At 54.0% G+C, this 15779-nt stretch overlaps 1 protein-coding gene across 5 annotated transcripts; it reads left to right on the top strand.

Moving 5' to 3' along the window:
* Positions 1 to 749: 749 nt before the first annotated feature.
* On the top strand, positions 750 to 15287 carry MST1R (macrophage stimulating 1 receptor). Of its 5 annotated transcripts, none has more exons than XM_084752576.1 (20): positions 750 to 2079; positions 5677 to 5865; positions 5953 to 6081; positions 6240 to 6410; positions 6911 to 7071; positions 7353 to 7518; positions 7616 to 7752; positions 8323 to 8484; positions 8578 to 8671; positions 8801 to 9016; positions 9102 to 9248; positions 9331 to 9496; positions 9621 to 9722; positions 9819 to 9998; positions 10355 to 10435; positions 10628 to 10809; positions 10892 to 11001; positions 11280 to 11445; positions 12429 to 12565; positions 14709 to 15287. In XM_084752576.1, exons 1-20 carry the CDS (start codon positions 838 to 840, stop codon positions 14965 to 14967), a joined length of 4197 nt encoding a protein of 1398 aa, XP_084608702.1. In that variant the 5' UTR covers positions 750 to 837; the 3' UTR covers positions 14968 to 15287. The 5 variants fall into 5 exon arrangements, with proteins under 5 accessions (XP_084608702.1, XP_084608701.1, XP_084608700.1 ...); XM_084752575.1 differs by having other exon boundaries at positions 750 to 2107; positions 5939 to 6081; XM_084752577.1 differs by having other exon boundaries at positions 1960 to 2079; positions 5939 to 6081.
* Positions 15288 to 15779: the final 492 nt, after the last annotated feature.

The raw sequence follows: 15779 nt of genomic DNA, 5'->3' as shown, positions 1-15779 counted from the left end.
CCATCACCCCATCTCGCGGCCTATCCTTCCACATACTGAGGCCACAGTGACAGGATCAGAGCTAGAGGGTCAGGTTTTCACATAATTTCCCTGTTATCCACCCAGCGAGGCCAGAATCCATTTAACCCTTACGCTCTGCGCAGACAGGGCAGGACACAACATAACTTCCTCTTGACTCTGCGCAAAAGATATGTCCCATAGTATTCCTTTCTGGAGCCCCACGCATCACTCTGTCCTTCTGGGCATTCCTTGTCTCTGTTCCGCACACGGTAAGAGCTGGTGTCTGCCGGTGTTCCTGTGAATGAGTTCCGTGGGGAGAGAGGAGCCAGATTGTCCCACACCATTCTCACCTCGGCCAGGTGGGTTGTGGGGAACAGGAATAAATTCTCCTTCCCAGGCCACTTACACTAACCCACAGACCCCCTGAGAAATACACATCCCAGAGAGGGTGGGTATAGGAGAGAGCCTTCTCAGGGCTAGAAAGAGTCAGAGCTACAAAGAGAGCGGGGCCTTCAACAGGGCTCCGCCCCCAGCCCCGCCCCCAACCCAGCCGCACCCACGGGGCCCAGCGCCCTTCACCCTTCGACTTTGATCCAAGTAGCTGTGGCGGCGGCAGCTAGAAGCAGCAGCTTGGGCCCCAGGTGAGGTGGTCGTGCCATTGCCCTATCTGGGGGTCCACAGCCAGGTCCTCCACCACAGGGCCGGGGGGGAAAAAAGCACCCTGGTTTGCCAGGGCCCAGGGTCCGCCGCTTAACACTGTTCTCAGCTCTGACCTGAGTCTGGTCAGATCAAGTTGTGAACCTTCTGGGATTCCAGAGGGTCCCCAGCTCAGTCTCCATGGGGCTGCTGCTGCCGCTGCTACAGGCCACTCTACAGCTATTGCTTGTTTTGTGGCTGCCGGCAACATCCACCAACCTGGACAGGCAGTGCTCACCAATACCCTTCGCGGCCTCCAGAGACTTTAATGTAGAGTATAGGGTTCCGACCTTCTCCGCAGGGGGCCAGGTACAAGCCACAGCAGCCTACGAGGACAGTGAAGGTGGGAGTGCGGTGTTTGTGGCCACACGCAATCGCCTGCACGTGCTTGGGCCTGACCTGCAGTATAGAGAGAGCCTGACCACTGGCCCTGTCGGGGACCCGGACTGCCAGACTTGTGCGAGCTGTGGTCCAGGCCATCATGGACCACCAAACGACACAGACACAGTAGTGCTGGTGATGGAACCGGGTTTGCCAGCCCTAGTCAGCTGTGGCTCAACCCTACAGGGCCGTTGTTTCCTGCATGAGCTGGAGCCTCGGGGGAAAGCGCTGCACTTAGCTGCACCAGCCTGCCTCTTCTCAGCAAACAACAACCAGCCAGAGGCCTGCCCCGACTGTGTGGCTAGCCCCCTGGGCACTCGCGTGACTGTGGTGGAGCAGAACCATGCCTCCTACTTCTACGTGGCATCTTCACTGGACCTAGAGTTGGCCAAAAGCTTTAGCCCACACTCAGTATCCATCCGTCGCCTTAAGGCTGATGCTTCTGGATTCCAACCAAGCTTTCCTTCGCTGTCCGTGCTGCCCAAATATCTGGCCTCCTACCATATTAAATACGTGCACAGCTTCCACTCAGGAAAATTTGTCTACTTTCTGACTGTGCAACCTATCAGTGTCACAAGCCCTCCCGGTGCCCTGCAAACGGTTCTGGCCCGACTCAATGCTGTAGAGCCAGAGATGGGCGACTACCGGGAACTGGTCTTGGACTGTCATTTTGCACCTAAACGCCGCCGCCGCCAAAGTGGAGTCCCAGAGAGCACACAGCCCTACCCAGTGCTTCAGGCAGCCCATTCTGCTCCGGTGGACGCCAAACTGGCTGTGGAGTTGAGCATCCCAGAGGGCCAGGAAGTGCTATTCGGGGTCTTTGTGGCTGTCAAGGACAGTAGCTCTGGCTTGAGCCCCAACTCTGTTGTATGTGCCTTCCCCATTTACCAGCTGGACGACCTCATTGAAGTGGGTGTAGAAAACTGTTGTAACTCTTCAGGTGACCCTTCCGTGGCAAGAGGCCTTGACTTCTTCCAGACACCCAGTTTTTGTCCTAATCCGGTGAGCAGAAAGAACAGGCCCCTGACCTGTGAGTACCCTGTGGAGCTGAATCCAGGCCAGTGCCTTGCTTTCTCTGAAAGGGCCCGGGTAGGAGAAGGCAGGCAGAAACACACATCCAGCACTAGGCTGACGCCTATAGCTGCCTCATTTTTCCTGTCACCCTTCCTGCCATCTGATTGATTGATTGATTGATTGATTGATTGATTGATTGATTTATTTTTAGGTAGTTTCCTTGGCTGTGTGAGGGAGGGTTTACATCATAGTTAACCTCTACCAGCGCAACTTCCAAATTCCAGGTCAAACGCTAGGCATCCCCCTCCAACCTGCCCACCGCCCGTACCTTCGGGGACACAGAAAAATATACACAAAAGCAAAAACACGTGGGCAGATGCTTACAATCACAGATTCACGCAGCTGCTTGCCAACACAGTTTCAGTTGCCTATGAAGGCGTTTTTTCTGTTCTGCTTTCCATGGGGCTGCCAGAGAAGCCCCCTCCCCCCCACCCAGCTCCCCACCCCCCCCCATCAGGTTCTAGGGAGTGTTGGAGGTCAGGGGCTTGTTAGGGAGCTTGCGTGAGCTGTGACTTACTAACCCCTTCTCCACAGGAAATCTGGGATGTAGTGGAAAGGCAGTTCTCGCTTGGCTCTGGGAGGTTCTGGGAAGCCTCACCCCAGGCTTGTGTAAGCATCATCAGATGAGCAGTTGAGAATGAGTAAAGGCGTAGGAAGGGCTAGTTGAAATTGGTCCAACCCTGGACTTTCTGTCACTATAGCCAAGGCACTGCCCCGGGGCAGGAGGTTTCACAGCCAGTGGGTGTATCATGTCAGGGAGGAAGAACAGAAGAAACAAACAGGAAACGGGATGTCTTTATAACGCTACTTTGAGGGGCTAGGGGCTTAACTTCCTGGCAGGGAAAACAAAAATGAAAACTTACTCCCTGATGCTATTCAAACAGCCTCACCTAAGACTGTTGAGAAATTGCCATGGTGGGTGGCGGTGCTGGCGGGTTGACGGGAGCATTGGATGATCTGGCTTACAGTCATACTCTTGGAGACTGTGGCCACCCAGTGCCCTTGGCTCTGCTATGACAATTTTCTTTCTGTTTGTTTACCCCACCCCCACTCCTTTCGGCCATACTAGGAATTGCGGGTTGGACCTGGTCCCCCCCCCCCACACCTGCTTTACTACTGAGCTATAATATCTCCAGGCCCCTCCTCTCCCTTCATAATTTTAATTTTGAAACAGAGCCTCACTAAAGTTGCCCAGACTGGCCTCGAGGTCATTCTTTAAGCCCAATCAATTCTGGAGCTTGTACTTCCCCCTGCTTCAGCCTCTGCAGTAGCTAGGGTGAGAGGGCTGTGCCACCAGGCCTGGCAGTGGCTATGATACCTTTTTTTCTTCTTTTTAAATCGACTTTGGTGTTTTGCCTGCATGTATGTCTGTGTGAGGGTGCCATAACCCCTGGGACTGGAGTTACAGATAGCTGTGAGCTGTCGTGTGGGTGCTGGGATTTGAACTCGGATCCTCTGGAAGAGCAGTCAACGCTCTTAATCTCTGAGCCATCTCTCCAGCCCTATCTGTGATACTCCTGACTCATTTCCAGCTTCTGTTAATGCCCTGGAGGTGTAGAATTTACACCCTAGCGCTGGAGGAAGAATTCATTTTTCTTTCAGGACTTGGGGGGCCAAGCGGGGCCTCATTTGTGCTAAACCTCTATCACAGGTTATAGCTTCAGTCTCTTTTTGTTTGGCTGGTTTTGTTCTTTGAGACAGGATTTGTTCTACAGCCAAAGCTGGCCTTGAACACATTGTGTAGCTCAGGTTGGCCTTGAAGTCAAGCTTTTTCCTACCTTCGTCTCTCAGACGCTGGCATCACAAGCACGCACCACCAGGCCTGGCACGAATTTCTTTGTTTATCACTAGAGGTTGAACTTGGGGCCTTGAACATATTAGGCAAAGTGTTCTACTGCTGAGTCCCATCTTTAGCCTCGGAGTGGGGGTGTTTTTAGCCCCTCTCCCTCAGCTGGGTACATTTAGGCTGAGAAACGCTGGCAGTAAAAAAACGTTTTGTCTGAACCTAGATGGGAAATGAGACTCCCAACTTAGTGATTAGTGAGTCACGACTGCCCTGTGCCAGGCACCGGGAGAACTAATCTTGGGCCCTGCCTACAGGCTCTAGGTATGGAGGTGTGCCAGGTCTCTGCAGATATATAAGTCAGCGTTTGTCCGGTGAGTTTAAGTATGCCACCACTCTAGTACGTGCCACTGTGAACTCATAATGGTTGATCTAAAGACTAGTGCCTGCCTACATGGGATCAGGTGGGGGTGTGGAACATCTATGGGGCATGGGACACTTAAGGCAAGTGTTTTCAGGCCTAGGGACATTAGTCAATGGTAGGATCCAAATCTAAGAGCCCAGGACTTAGAGGCAAGCAACAGGAGTGTGGGTTTGCCCGAGTTAATGCCTCTTTCTAGCACCAGAGCCCCACCTGTGCCTGAGTCACCGGGAAAACACCTGGCAAGCTTCCGGCTAGGGCTAGGCCCCTTTCCTTCTCAAGTAGTGACAAAGCTCCAGTCCCCACCCAAGCAGGATATAGCCCCAGATCGGGTGGGGTGTCTAAACTCAACACTGCTTGCTCTTGCCCCTCCCCTTCCCTGGTCCCGCTCATCACTGAGGTCCAGGAATGAGTTAAATCTGTGTGAACTGAAGGAAGTTCTGAACACCTAGGGCTCTCCCCTGGCCCTTCCTGCTCCTAGAACCTAGCACCAGCTCCCAGGACCTCTCACAATCCTGTCCTGAGGATTTACAGCCCCTAACACCTCCCGACCAAGAACAGGGGAGAGGTTTATGTCTCCCAATTTATGAAGTTTAAACTGGCATTCAGGTCATAGGGCCTTGTTTGGTTTGTTTTTGTTTTGGTTTGGTTTGGGGTTTTTTGTTTTGTTTTGTTTTGGGTTTTTTGAGACAGGGTTTCTCTGTGTAGCCTTGGCTGTCCTGGACTCACTTTGTAGACCAGGCTGGCCTCGAAGTCGCAGAGATCCGCCTGCCTCTGCTTCCCTGAGTGCTGGGATTACAGGCGTGCGCCACCACAGCCCGGCTTTTATTTTTGTACCTGAGGGAGATGTAAGTAACTGGAGAACCTATGGAGTCCCGGGGGAAAGGAACCATTGCCAACCTTGAGAAGCCACTGAAACTCAGATTTCAGTCCCCTATCCAAGTAGGAAAGCCAAGGCCCAGAAGGGACCCTTGCTAAGATGCTCTTACAGGGCAGAGTGGAGCCAGCAGGGGGCGTTAGAACACTCTGCATCCTGAGGGGCAATGAGCGGGTCTGACGATGGGCTCCTCATCAGAATGCAAATGGCAGGGGAAGGCAGGGAGTAGGGGTCTGGCTTTCTAGACGGGGCCTCCTTTCTTGTCTACCCTTGCTAACTCCAAGAGCCTATGACTATGGTGGCAGTAGACAAGGGGCAGGCTCTGGCCTCCAGGCAAGCAAGGTGAGGGCTGGCAGTTCAGGGTTGCTATAATTACCTACAAAAGCCCTAGAGTCAGCGCACAGGCCTGAACCCTGACTCTTTCTCTTCCTTGACTTTCCCCAGCCTGGTGTGGAGGCTTCCAGCCCCAGCTTCCGATGCCACTACTTCCCTTTGCGGGCCAGCAGCGGGTTGTCACGAGTGGACCTGTTCAATGGACTGTTAGGATCAGTGAAGGTCACTGCGCTGCACGTGACACGCCTTGGCAATGTTACAGTGGCCCACATGGGCACTGCCGACGGGCGTATCCTGCAGGTAGGTCCTTTACCCCACGATCACCTGGTCCTGCATTCCTGTCCCTGCTGCCCCTGCTGTTTTTTTCTCATAGCTGACCTGTCACAGGTGGAGATAGCCAGGTCACTCAACTATTTGCTGTATGTGTCCAACTTCTCCCTGGGCAGCAGCGGGCAGCCTATTCAGCGGGATGTCAGCCGCCTTGGGAATGACCTACTCTTTGCCTCCGGGGACCAGGTGAGGTGTGCAGGGTGAAAACTTAGGGTTCAGGGTGGTGGGAGCCCCAAGAGACATTGCTATGCAGACCTTACCTCTCTACAAAGGGAGCAGAAGGGCCAATGGGGCCCAGTTCCCACCTTTAGCAATCCCTGGGCCACCTATTTGTCACCCCCAAGGTCTTCAAGGTTCCTATCCAGGGCCCTGGCTGCCGTCATTTTCTCACCTGTTGGCGTTGCCTGAGAGCACAGCGTTTCATGGGATGTGGCTGGTGTGGGGACAGGTGTGGCCGGCAGAAGGAGTGTCCAGGTTCCTGGCAACAGGACCACTGTCCACCTGAGATCACTGAGGTACAGTTTCCCCAGCTGGCCACAGGTAACAGTGGGACAAGCAGGGCCAGGGTAGAGGGTCAGGCTACACAGAGAAATCTTGTCTTAAAAAAAAAAAGCTGGGTGTGGTGGCACACACCTTTGATCCCAGCACTAGGGAGGCAGAGGCAGGTGGATTGCTGTGAGTTCGAAGCAAGCCTGGTCTACAAAACAAGTCCAGGACAGCCAAGGCTACACAGAGAAACTTTGTCAAAACAAAGACAAGATAAAAACAAAACAAAGAAAAAAAAAAGTCCTGACCACTATCTTCCTCAGGCCCGCAATGCCTATAATGAGGGTCAGAGAGGGTACTACATGGAAAACTTGGGAGGTAGGGAAAAGTCTGATGAGCACCAGCAAGTGACCCAGAATGGCTGGGATGTAAGAGAGGCAAGGGGTGAGGCAGGGGACTCTTGGGGAAGCAGATAGGGCTGAACCATTCTGACCCCACACAAAAACTTGGGCTGTTCTTTCCACTTCAGTTCTATCCTCACAGTGGACCTCTGAGGGGCAGTACGAGGCTCACCTTGTGTGGCTCCAACTTCTACACGCGGCCTGGTGGTGTAGTATCTGAGAGAACACACCAGATCACCGTGGGCCAAAGTCCCTGCCGACTGCTGCCTAAGGACTCTTCAAGCCACAGGTATAGCGTGGTCCCTGCCTTCCCTGTCCACGATGGGGGTGACCAAGCAGCCCCTCATTTGTAAGATCCTGTTCTGTGAGGGAATGGGACGAGCTATATTGGCTCTGGCTTCTTGTGTCTGCGATAGCTCTGTCCATTTTTGAACTGGCATGAGCCCTACTTGTCTGTAAGGGTGGAGATGCCACTCTGAGGGTCAGAGAAGCTGGTGACTTATGGCAGGCACGCAGGCAGCCCTGTGTGATTCCTGACTGACCTCACGGTGCCCTTCCTGCTGTCCCCAGGCCAGGACTCCACAAGGAATTTATAGAGGACCTTAAATGTGAGCTGGAGCCCCTGGCCACCCAAGCAGCAGGGACCACAAATGTCAGCCTCCTCATCACTAACATGGCAGCCGGCAAGCACTTTCGAGTGGAAGGCATCTCTGTGCGGGGAGGCTTCTCTTTCATGGTAAGGCCACATTGCCCTTGGTCAGTGGGTGACTCAAGAGAGACGGGACTCGAAATAAACAGTTTGTTCCAGCAGAGCCATGTCCGTATCCTTTTAGGAGCCAGTGCTGACTTCAATAAAACCTGACTTTGGCCCACGGGCTGGGGGCACTTATCTCACCCTTGAAGGCCGGAACCTGTCTGTAGGCACCAGCCGAGCTGTGCTGGTCAACGGAACTCAGTGCCGGCTGGAACAGTAAGTGGTATCAGGTAGACTGTGGGAGGCCACAGGACCCTACCCTTGGGAGGCTCCAACTGGTATCTGCATCCTGAGTTGGCCTGATATTCAAGGGAACCAATGAGGTTCCTCCTGGCTGTAGCCTAAGGTCACCTCAAGTCTCAGGTGCAACATAGTCCCTGCCTTCCCGATCCCTGATGGGGATGACCAAACAGCCTCTTCCTTGTGAGACCCTTTCCTCTGTTCCCACCCAGGGAGCCTCACCAGGTGGGTATCTAGTTACTGCCAGTGTGGAGAGAAGAGAGTCGGTCACGTGGTCAATGTAGGGATCAGTTTCGAGAACGATCTACTTGTCCCCTCCAACCCAGAGACAAGAGAGCCCACCACAGAGGCCACTGTCTCCAGCCAAGGGTACAGGCCTCCCCTGCCTTCTGGAAGGTCTTCCTGGCAGCCTCCATCTCCAGACCCATGGAGCGCAGATGGGCGGGGAAAGACAATAAAGAAGTAGATGGGGTTAGTGAGCCCTGGAGGAGGTAAGCCTGCTGATCGTGAGAAGGTGTCCCTTTGCGCAATCCCTCCTTCCTACAGGGTCAGTGAGGAACAGATTTTATGTGTCACACCTCCTGGAGCTGGCACAGCCAGGGTCCCTGTTCATCTGCAGATAGGAGGTGCTGAGGTGCCTGGCTCCTGGACCTTTCATTACAAGGAAGACCCTGTTGTGTTGGACATCACTCCCAAGTGTGGCTACAGGTAAAGGCCGCCTCCTTGACTGCTTTGGCCTCCAGGAGAGGAAAGGGCCAGCTCTCCGAGTCCTCTAAACTTCCTCCCTACCATTCTCCACAGTGGCTCCCATGTCATGATCCATGGCCAACATCTGACTTCAATATGGCACCTCGCACTGTTATTCCATGATGGACAAAGGACAGTGGAGAACAGAGTGAGTAGAGTAGGTGGTGGCCAGCGGGGAGGAAGGGTGGGCCAGTCCTCCGATGTCCAACAGTGGGCTGAGGAGCCTGGAGCAGTCAGGGGTCGGCCATTTGCCTGACTCCTGTCATGTGGGTCTCAGCAGTGCGCAGGGCAGTTTCTGGAACAGCAGCGTCAGTGCCGCCTGCCTGAATATGTGGTCCGGAATCCTCAGGGATGGGCAACAGGGAACCTGAGCGTCTTGGGGGATGGAACAGCTACCTTCACACTGCCTGGTTTTCGCTTCCTGCCCCCTCCCAGCCCACCCAGAACTGGCCCAGCCCGGCTGAATCCTGAAGAGCATTCAGTTAAGGTTGAGGTAGGTACGAAGGGTAGAGGAAAGACAGCAGAAGATTGAGGGGCGGAGTCCAGCCTCTGGCTGATCCTTAGGACTGTTTCCGCAGTATATTGGGCTGGGCGCTGTGGCAGACTGCGTGACTGTGAACGTGACAGTGGGTCGTGAGATCTGCCAACACGAGCTCCGGGGGGATGTGGTGATCTGTCCCCTGCCTCCCTCCCTGCAACTCGGCAAGGAAGGTGTCCCACTGCAGGTAGGTAACACAGCTGGTCCTCTCAGGAAACCATGAGCTCTGAGGGTCTGCTGTCTGGGCTTAAATTGCCATCTGCTTTCAGGTCTGTATAGATGGTGGGTGCCATACCCTGGGCCAAGTGGTTCAGTCAGGCCCAGGCAGGGCCTCACAGAGTACACTCCTTATCGCTCTGTTGGCCTTGATCCTGCTCGTGGCTGCACTGGCCATCGCGTTGGTCTTCAACTCCCGAAGACGGAAAAAACAGCTAGGTGAGCGCCTTCCATCCGTCTAGATCAGCCTAACAGTGTCATCTCCAATCCCTTCTCCCATAAGTCCTCAGTGGGACTCAGTTCGCAGGAGCTTGGAGAGGCTCACCTCCATGTCTTTCCACAGTCCTTGCTCCTAACCTGGACGACCTGGCATCGCTGGATCAGTCTCCCAGAGCCATGTCTCTGTCTATATTCCGTTCTGGCTCTGACTACAGAAGTGGCCTTGGTGAGGTGGTGGGAGGCACTAGAAGCCAGGGCTTGCCAGTCCCCACAAGCCTTCACTCCCTCTCCCCACCAACACTCTGTGACATCCATGATACAGCTTCCAGCACTCTGAGCCATGAAGAATCTTCAGATGGTAGGGAAGGGACAAGTGTCCCGCTGCTACGGACAGAGTCTATCCGGCTCAAGGATCTGGACAGGACGCTCCTGGCCGAGGTCAAGGATGTACTGATTGCCCATGAGCGAGTAGTCATCCATAGTGACCAAGTCATTGGTAAAGGTATGGGGCTAGATTGGGGGCGGGGCAGTGGGGGGGGCACGCACGGAGGAGTCGTCTTGACACTGACATGGGCTCAAGACAGTTGGAGTAGATGCTGCCCTGGCCTACTCACTGTGTGGCCTTGAGGCTGTTCTGAGCCTCTGTGTAGGCATCTTTGGAGCGAGGTCTTAGAGAATTTTCTCTTCAGTGGCTTCTGGTGTGGATAAGTTGGCATGGAAGGGCTGTAAATGGCGTCACCACTGTGTGGCCGCTGCTTGCTTTTAGCGTCACACTGGCCAATTTGGGGCTCTGAGGTTGCTAGTTACGGAGGACATGCTGTGAATCTGGGCACCGACTCACCATCTCGCTCTCTCTAGGCCACTTTGGTGTCGTCTACCATGGAGAATATACAGACGAGGCACAGAATCAAATCCACTGTGCCGTCAAGTCGCTGAGTCGTAAGCAAGGCAAATGCTGGGCTGGGCTGGGGAGAAGAAGCGTGACCTCAGGCCGAGATGTCCTTTGTTCCTGCTGTGCTGCCACTTTATTGAGTGACCCTAGAGAGAGTGCCCCACCCCCCAACCCCATCTCCGTCTGACCCTCGTAAAGGGCCTTCGTGCCCTTGGCCTGACCTATGCTTCTCTCCTTAGGCATCACAGAGGTCCAGGAGGTGGAGGCTTTCCTGCGGGAGGGGCTGCTCATGCGTGGCCTCCATCACCCAAACGTGCTGGCTCTCATCGGCATTGTGCTGCCCTTGGAGGGGCTTCCCCTGGTGCTGCTCCCCTACATGGGCCACGGAGACCTGCTTCGTTTCATCCGCTCCCCTCAGAGGGTCAGTGCTCAGTGTCCAGGGTGGGAGGTGTCCGCCGGCACCCACTTCTGCCAATGCTCACCAGCCTCCCTGTGCCCCTCAGAACCCCACCGTAAAGGACCTCATCAGCTTCGGCCTGCAGGTAGCCTGTGGCATGGAGTACCTGGCAGAGCAGAAGTTTGTGCACAGGGACCTGGCTGCTAGGAACTGCATGTGAGTGGCTTCAGTTAAGCGGGGGTCAGACAAAGGGACAGGTCATATTATGCAGCTGCTAGAGGCCACCTTAGGAGAGGACCCAGTCCAGCCTTTGCTCTGCAGCCCTAGGCACTCTGTCTGCCTGGTATAGGGCTAGACGCTGTGGTTCTTAAGGCCTTTGAAGGGCTTGGGAGAGGTGGGCACAAGACCTGGTAGGAGCCAGTTCTTAAGCAAGGGCTCCGCCGCCCGGCTACAGCCCCAGCTGGGCACCAGTTCATGCAGCTGCCTCCTCTCAGGCTGGACGAGTCATTCACAGTCAAGGTGGCTGACTTTGGCCTGGCACGCGACATCCTAGACAAGGAATACTACAGTGTTCAACAGCAACGCCACGCTCGCCTGCCTGTCAAGTGGATGGCCCTGGAGAGCCTTCAGACCTACAGGTTCACCACCAAGTCTGACGTGGTAAGGTACCCGCTCCTTGCGGCCCACTTGACCTCCGTGCCTTTAGAGGGTTTTGTTTCGTTTTGCTTTGGGCCTTGCTTCTGCATGATCTGAGCCCAGGGTCTCCCAGGGTCAGACAACTCCCACACCTCATTGTCTTAGGCAAATATGAAATGGGATCTGGTACCTGGGACAGAAGAAGCTTGCGAATTCCTCAGCTCTCCATGGACAGTCCGGGGCTTGCAACTCTGAAGTCATATGTTGGGGTTAATTTACCAGTATGGCCTAACAGTGTTTACTATTAGGCCTATACTTATTACTACTACAGTATTTTTCTAACCTGCTAGCAATCAATCAAGACACAGACACCTGTTATATTTTAAAATAGCCCTAGTTAACCTGGGGCAGGGCAGATATCAATGCCCTAAACTACTTCCCATGGTGGGGCAGGTATGGGATCCCTGCCCCAGTCCCATGCCATCTGCTTCTAATCATTTCTATCAGGCTACCTCCCATCCATGATCCCAAATACTTGCTAATGTTCATCATCTGGGCCAAGCCTCCATCCACGCCGGCCATGTGCTTCTTTTCCACCTAACCTTCTTCTCCTCTCCCCTCTCTCTCTCCTCCCAAGATTCCCTCTGTCTACCCCACCCCCTTACCCCCCACCCCAAGCCCTGGAACCTTGGCCACGCCCACCCCATTTGCCCTGCCCAGGTGTGATGGCCTTTTATTGGTTAAACAGATTAGGCTCTGAGGCAAGGTACAGGTGGGTCACAGAGACAGCAAACAGTAATTAGCATCAAGATCCATCAGACCAACCTCCAACAGCTGTAGGAGATAGAGGGAAGAGGCTTGTACGGTATTGAGGCGTGACCTCTGGGCAGAGTTGGGGGTCCCACTTTTCCAATGAAGGACTCTGAGAGGTAGACGACCTGGGGTAACTCACCTGCCCAAAAACTTGGCGCGATAGTTCAATCAGTCTCCTTACTTTTCTCCAACAGTGGTCATTTGGTGTGCTTCTGTGGGAACTGCTAACACGGGGTGCCCCACCATACCCCCATATCAACCCTTTTGACCTCACTCACTTCCTGGCTCAGGGCCGTCGCCTGCCTCAGCCTGAGTACTGTCCCAATTCACTGTGAGTATGGAACAGGGGGGGCGGGGGGGGGCAGGGGGGGGGCTGGGCTCCAGACTTGAGGAGGGGGCCGCAGATCAAGCTCCTGCCTGGCTTTTTTATCTGACCTTTTGGTCAGCCAGGAAAGGGAGCCTCTCTGGGACTCAGTTTACTTCTCTGTGTGCCAGTCCCACCCTCATACGAGGAAGGACTCTGAGAGGACCTTGCAGTTGTTGCCATGGTAACAGCATTCCAACTTAGAGTCTGGGTTGAGGCCAGTGGTTCGGTTTCCCAGATCTCTTTCCCCACCCAACTCCTGCATAGGGAGAGGGGTTGTTTTCCATCTCTGCCACTCATTTAACCTCACGGAAAGGTTCAGTTAGCTCCCGCACCAGCCCCGCTGCGCTCCAGGTCTCTCCATTGGGGCTTTTTCACTACGTGTAGTTCAGATTCTTCATTCCCTAGGGATCGTGGCAGCTGTGTCATCAGTGCCCGTGGGGTAGGTTTGGCTCGCTAATCAGCAAGCATGCCTCAGCTGTGCCCAGGTCTGCACGCTTAGAACAGGGAGAACCAGGTCACAGGTAGGGCTGCCGCTGACTCCTGTCCTCGGCTGGGCTCCAGAAAGGGGACATGAGTAGCTCTTTCTTACAGCCCTCTCCATCTCGGCCCCGACCTTTCTCTAATGCGTACAGTCTGAAATAAGGGAATTAACTTCACTGCCTGCCTGCATCTAAGACAGGCTCCTTGACCACATCAGGGTAGGGATTTCTATGTATACGTGTGTGTGTGTGTGTGTGTGTGTGTGTGTGTTTGGGGGCGGGGGCGGCTACAGTGGTAAGTGTAGGGGAGACAAACGGGGCCTGTCAGAGGGAGAGGGTGGGTGTGAGGCAAACAGGCGAGGGATAGGGCTCACTTTACAGGAGTAGTGGAGCTGGGCTGGCCCTTCGGAGCTTTCTCATATTGAGACCAAAGCGGTCAGGTCTCCTCTGTACCAGGCATTATCAGCCACTGGTCACACAGGCTGTCCCCCAGTGAGCAGATGTGAGATTCCCTTCTGCCTGGAGAAGGCTTAAGCTAAGAACCTTCAACAGGTAACACTGTCAGCCACTGAGAAAATAAAGGGGCTCCAAGTGGCACACTGCGGAGTGTACTCATCAGGGATGAAGGGGGGGGGCAGGCAGGCGGAGGGGGGGGGGAGTCCCTTTCCTTGCTGGCTCCGCTTTGCTCAGCTGTACAGTGGGTAATTCTAGCTACGCTCGACCCAGAGAGTCCGAGACATGTATAAGATCCCGTGTATAGATAGGGCACTGAGATGACAGTGTAAGGCAGGATGTCATCCCTCTGATGACAAGGCATGCTCCAGGATCCAGCAAGCCGAACCACAGAACCACTGGGCCACTGGGCCGCCCCCATATGCTTCTTTTTGCGTCCCCATTTAGCTTCTTCCCAGGACTTTTTTTTTTTTTTTTTTGCTGCTGTTATTTTTTTTTTTAAAGACTGGGTCTCTGTAGCCCAGGCTAGCCTTGGATGCAGGCTAATCTTTCTGCCTTTGCCTTCCAAGAGATTAAGAGCGCGTTTCACTGCGATTCGCATGTGTTAGCTGGTTCGTCTTTCTGAGACAGGATATCACTATTTGGCTCTGGCTATCCCAGAACTCACTATTTCAGACCAGGCTAGCCTCAAACCCTTTATGTAGCTAGAGCTGATCTGATCTGGAACTCCTGTTCTTCCTCCCCCCACCTCCCAGGTGCTAGAATTGAAGGTGTGTCACCATGCTCAGCTCTCTATGCAGGGTCTACTCTTTGTTATATATCCTGTCTGGAAAAGATGTGTGACGATCCTATTAGCTTGTGAGCCTATTAGCCGTGTGCTGAGGATTTCACACACTGTCTTTTTACCCTGTGAACCTAACACTGTCATTAGAAGAGGCCATGTACACGTGGAAAAGTTCAGGAACACACAGATCACACAGATAAGGCCTGGGCAGTCACTGAAAACTCTTCACTGCTGAGGCACCTGGACCTCTGCCGGACATCTCGGTGACCAGCCGAACAAGGACGGTCCTGATGGGGCTCTAGGCCCTGTTTTGACCAACAGGGACCAAGCTGCCCGGAACCCCTGGTTAGGAGTCCACCCTGTACTTGACCTGACATCCCTCATTTTACAGGTACCAGGTGATGCTGCGATGCTGGGAGGCTGACCCAGCAGCACGACCCACCTTCAGAGGCCTAGTGATGGAAGTAGAGCAGGTAGCGGCGTCACTGCTCGGGGACCACTATGTGCAGCTGTCCGCAGCTTATGTGAACCTAGGCCCCAGCGCCGTGGACGATGTGAATATGCTTCCAGAACAGTCACAGGCCTCACCTCATCGTCACAGAGCCACATCCAGGCCCCGGCCTCTTTCAGAGCCACCTCTGCCCACTTGACCGAAGCCCTAATAGGCCACAGGGACTAGACCTGCTAAGTGGCCTTGAGCTAACCTCAAGCAATCTGCCTCTGGGCTATGACAAACTGAAAGGCATTGGATCTCTCCACCTTTTAACTTTTGGGGGCTACTAGAGGTGGGGAACAAGGGCCCATTTAAACCCCTCATTCCAGCATGAGCCAGTGTATTTTTTTTTTTAGTATGTATTTATGGAATATTTGTTTTGTACCTGTCTGCTGAGCACAGAGGACTCAGCAATGACCATAGAGACACCACAGTGTAAGCCACTAAAAAAATAAAATAAATAAATATTCAAGCATACATTATGGTACATGCTGTGGAAGAAAGGAGGGAGTGGAGGATGGCTTTACACAGATGACTAGAGAGGTGAGGCTTCGAAGGCTCCCTGGTGTGACATTTTTGCCACAGCTCTTTCAGGTGGGGATAATCCATTAGAACCTGAGTTCCAGTAAGAGATTTGGGGCAGATTAAGTAGCATGTGAAAAGGCCCCGTGGCTATAAAGGGGGCTGGATCAGCCCTACAGCTCCAGAGTGTAGGGAAGGTGAACAGGGCCAGATCCAATTACAAGGCTTTGCAGGCTGTTGGGTGAACCACAGGGTAGGCTGTCTAAGCATACAACATCTGAGATGGTTTCTTCCAGGGCTCCAACTAGCTCCTCCACTGCGGGGGCCCCCTCAGCAGTTCTCCTAGGCTCCCCTAGGTAGGACCCCCTGTGCATGTACATATACTGGCACTCTCTGTGTGGACTTGCCTGCCTCCCTTCCCTGTCAGCATTGTGTTTGCGACCCTGA

This window comes from Acomys minous (assembly GCF_964271855.1).
Source record: "Acomys minous genome assembly, chromosome: 13".
NCBI lineage: Eukaryota > Metazoa > Chordata > Mammalia > Rodentia > Muridae > Acomys > Acomys minous.
Note: the sequence above shows the minus strand (reverse complement) of the source record. Positions and strands in the feature narration are given on the sequence as shown.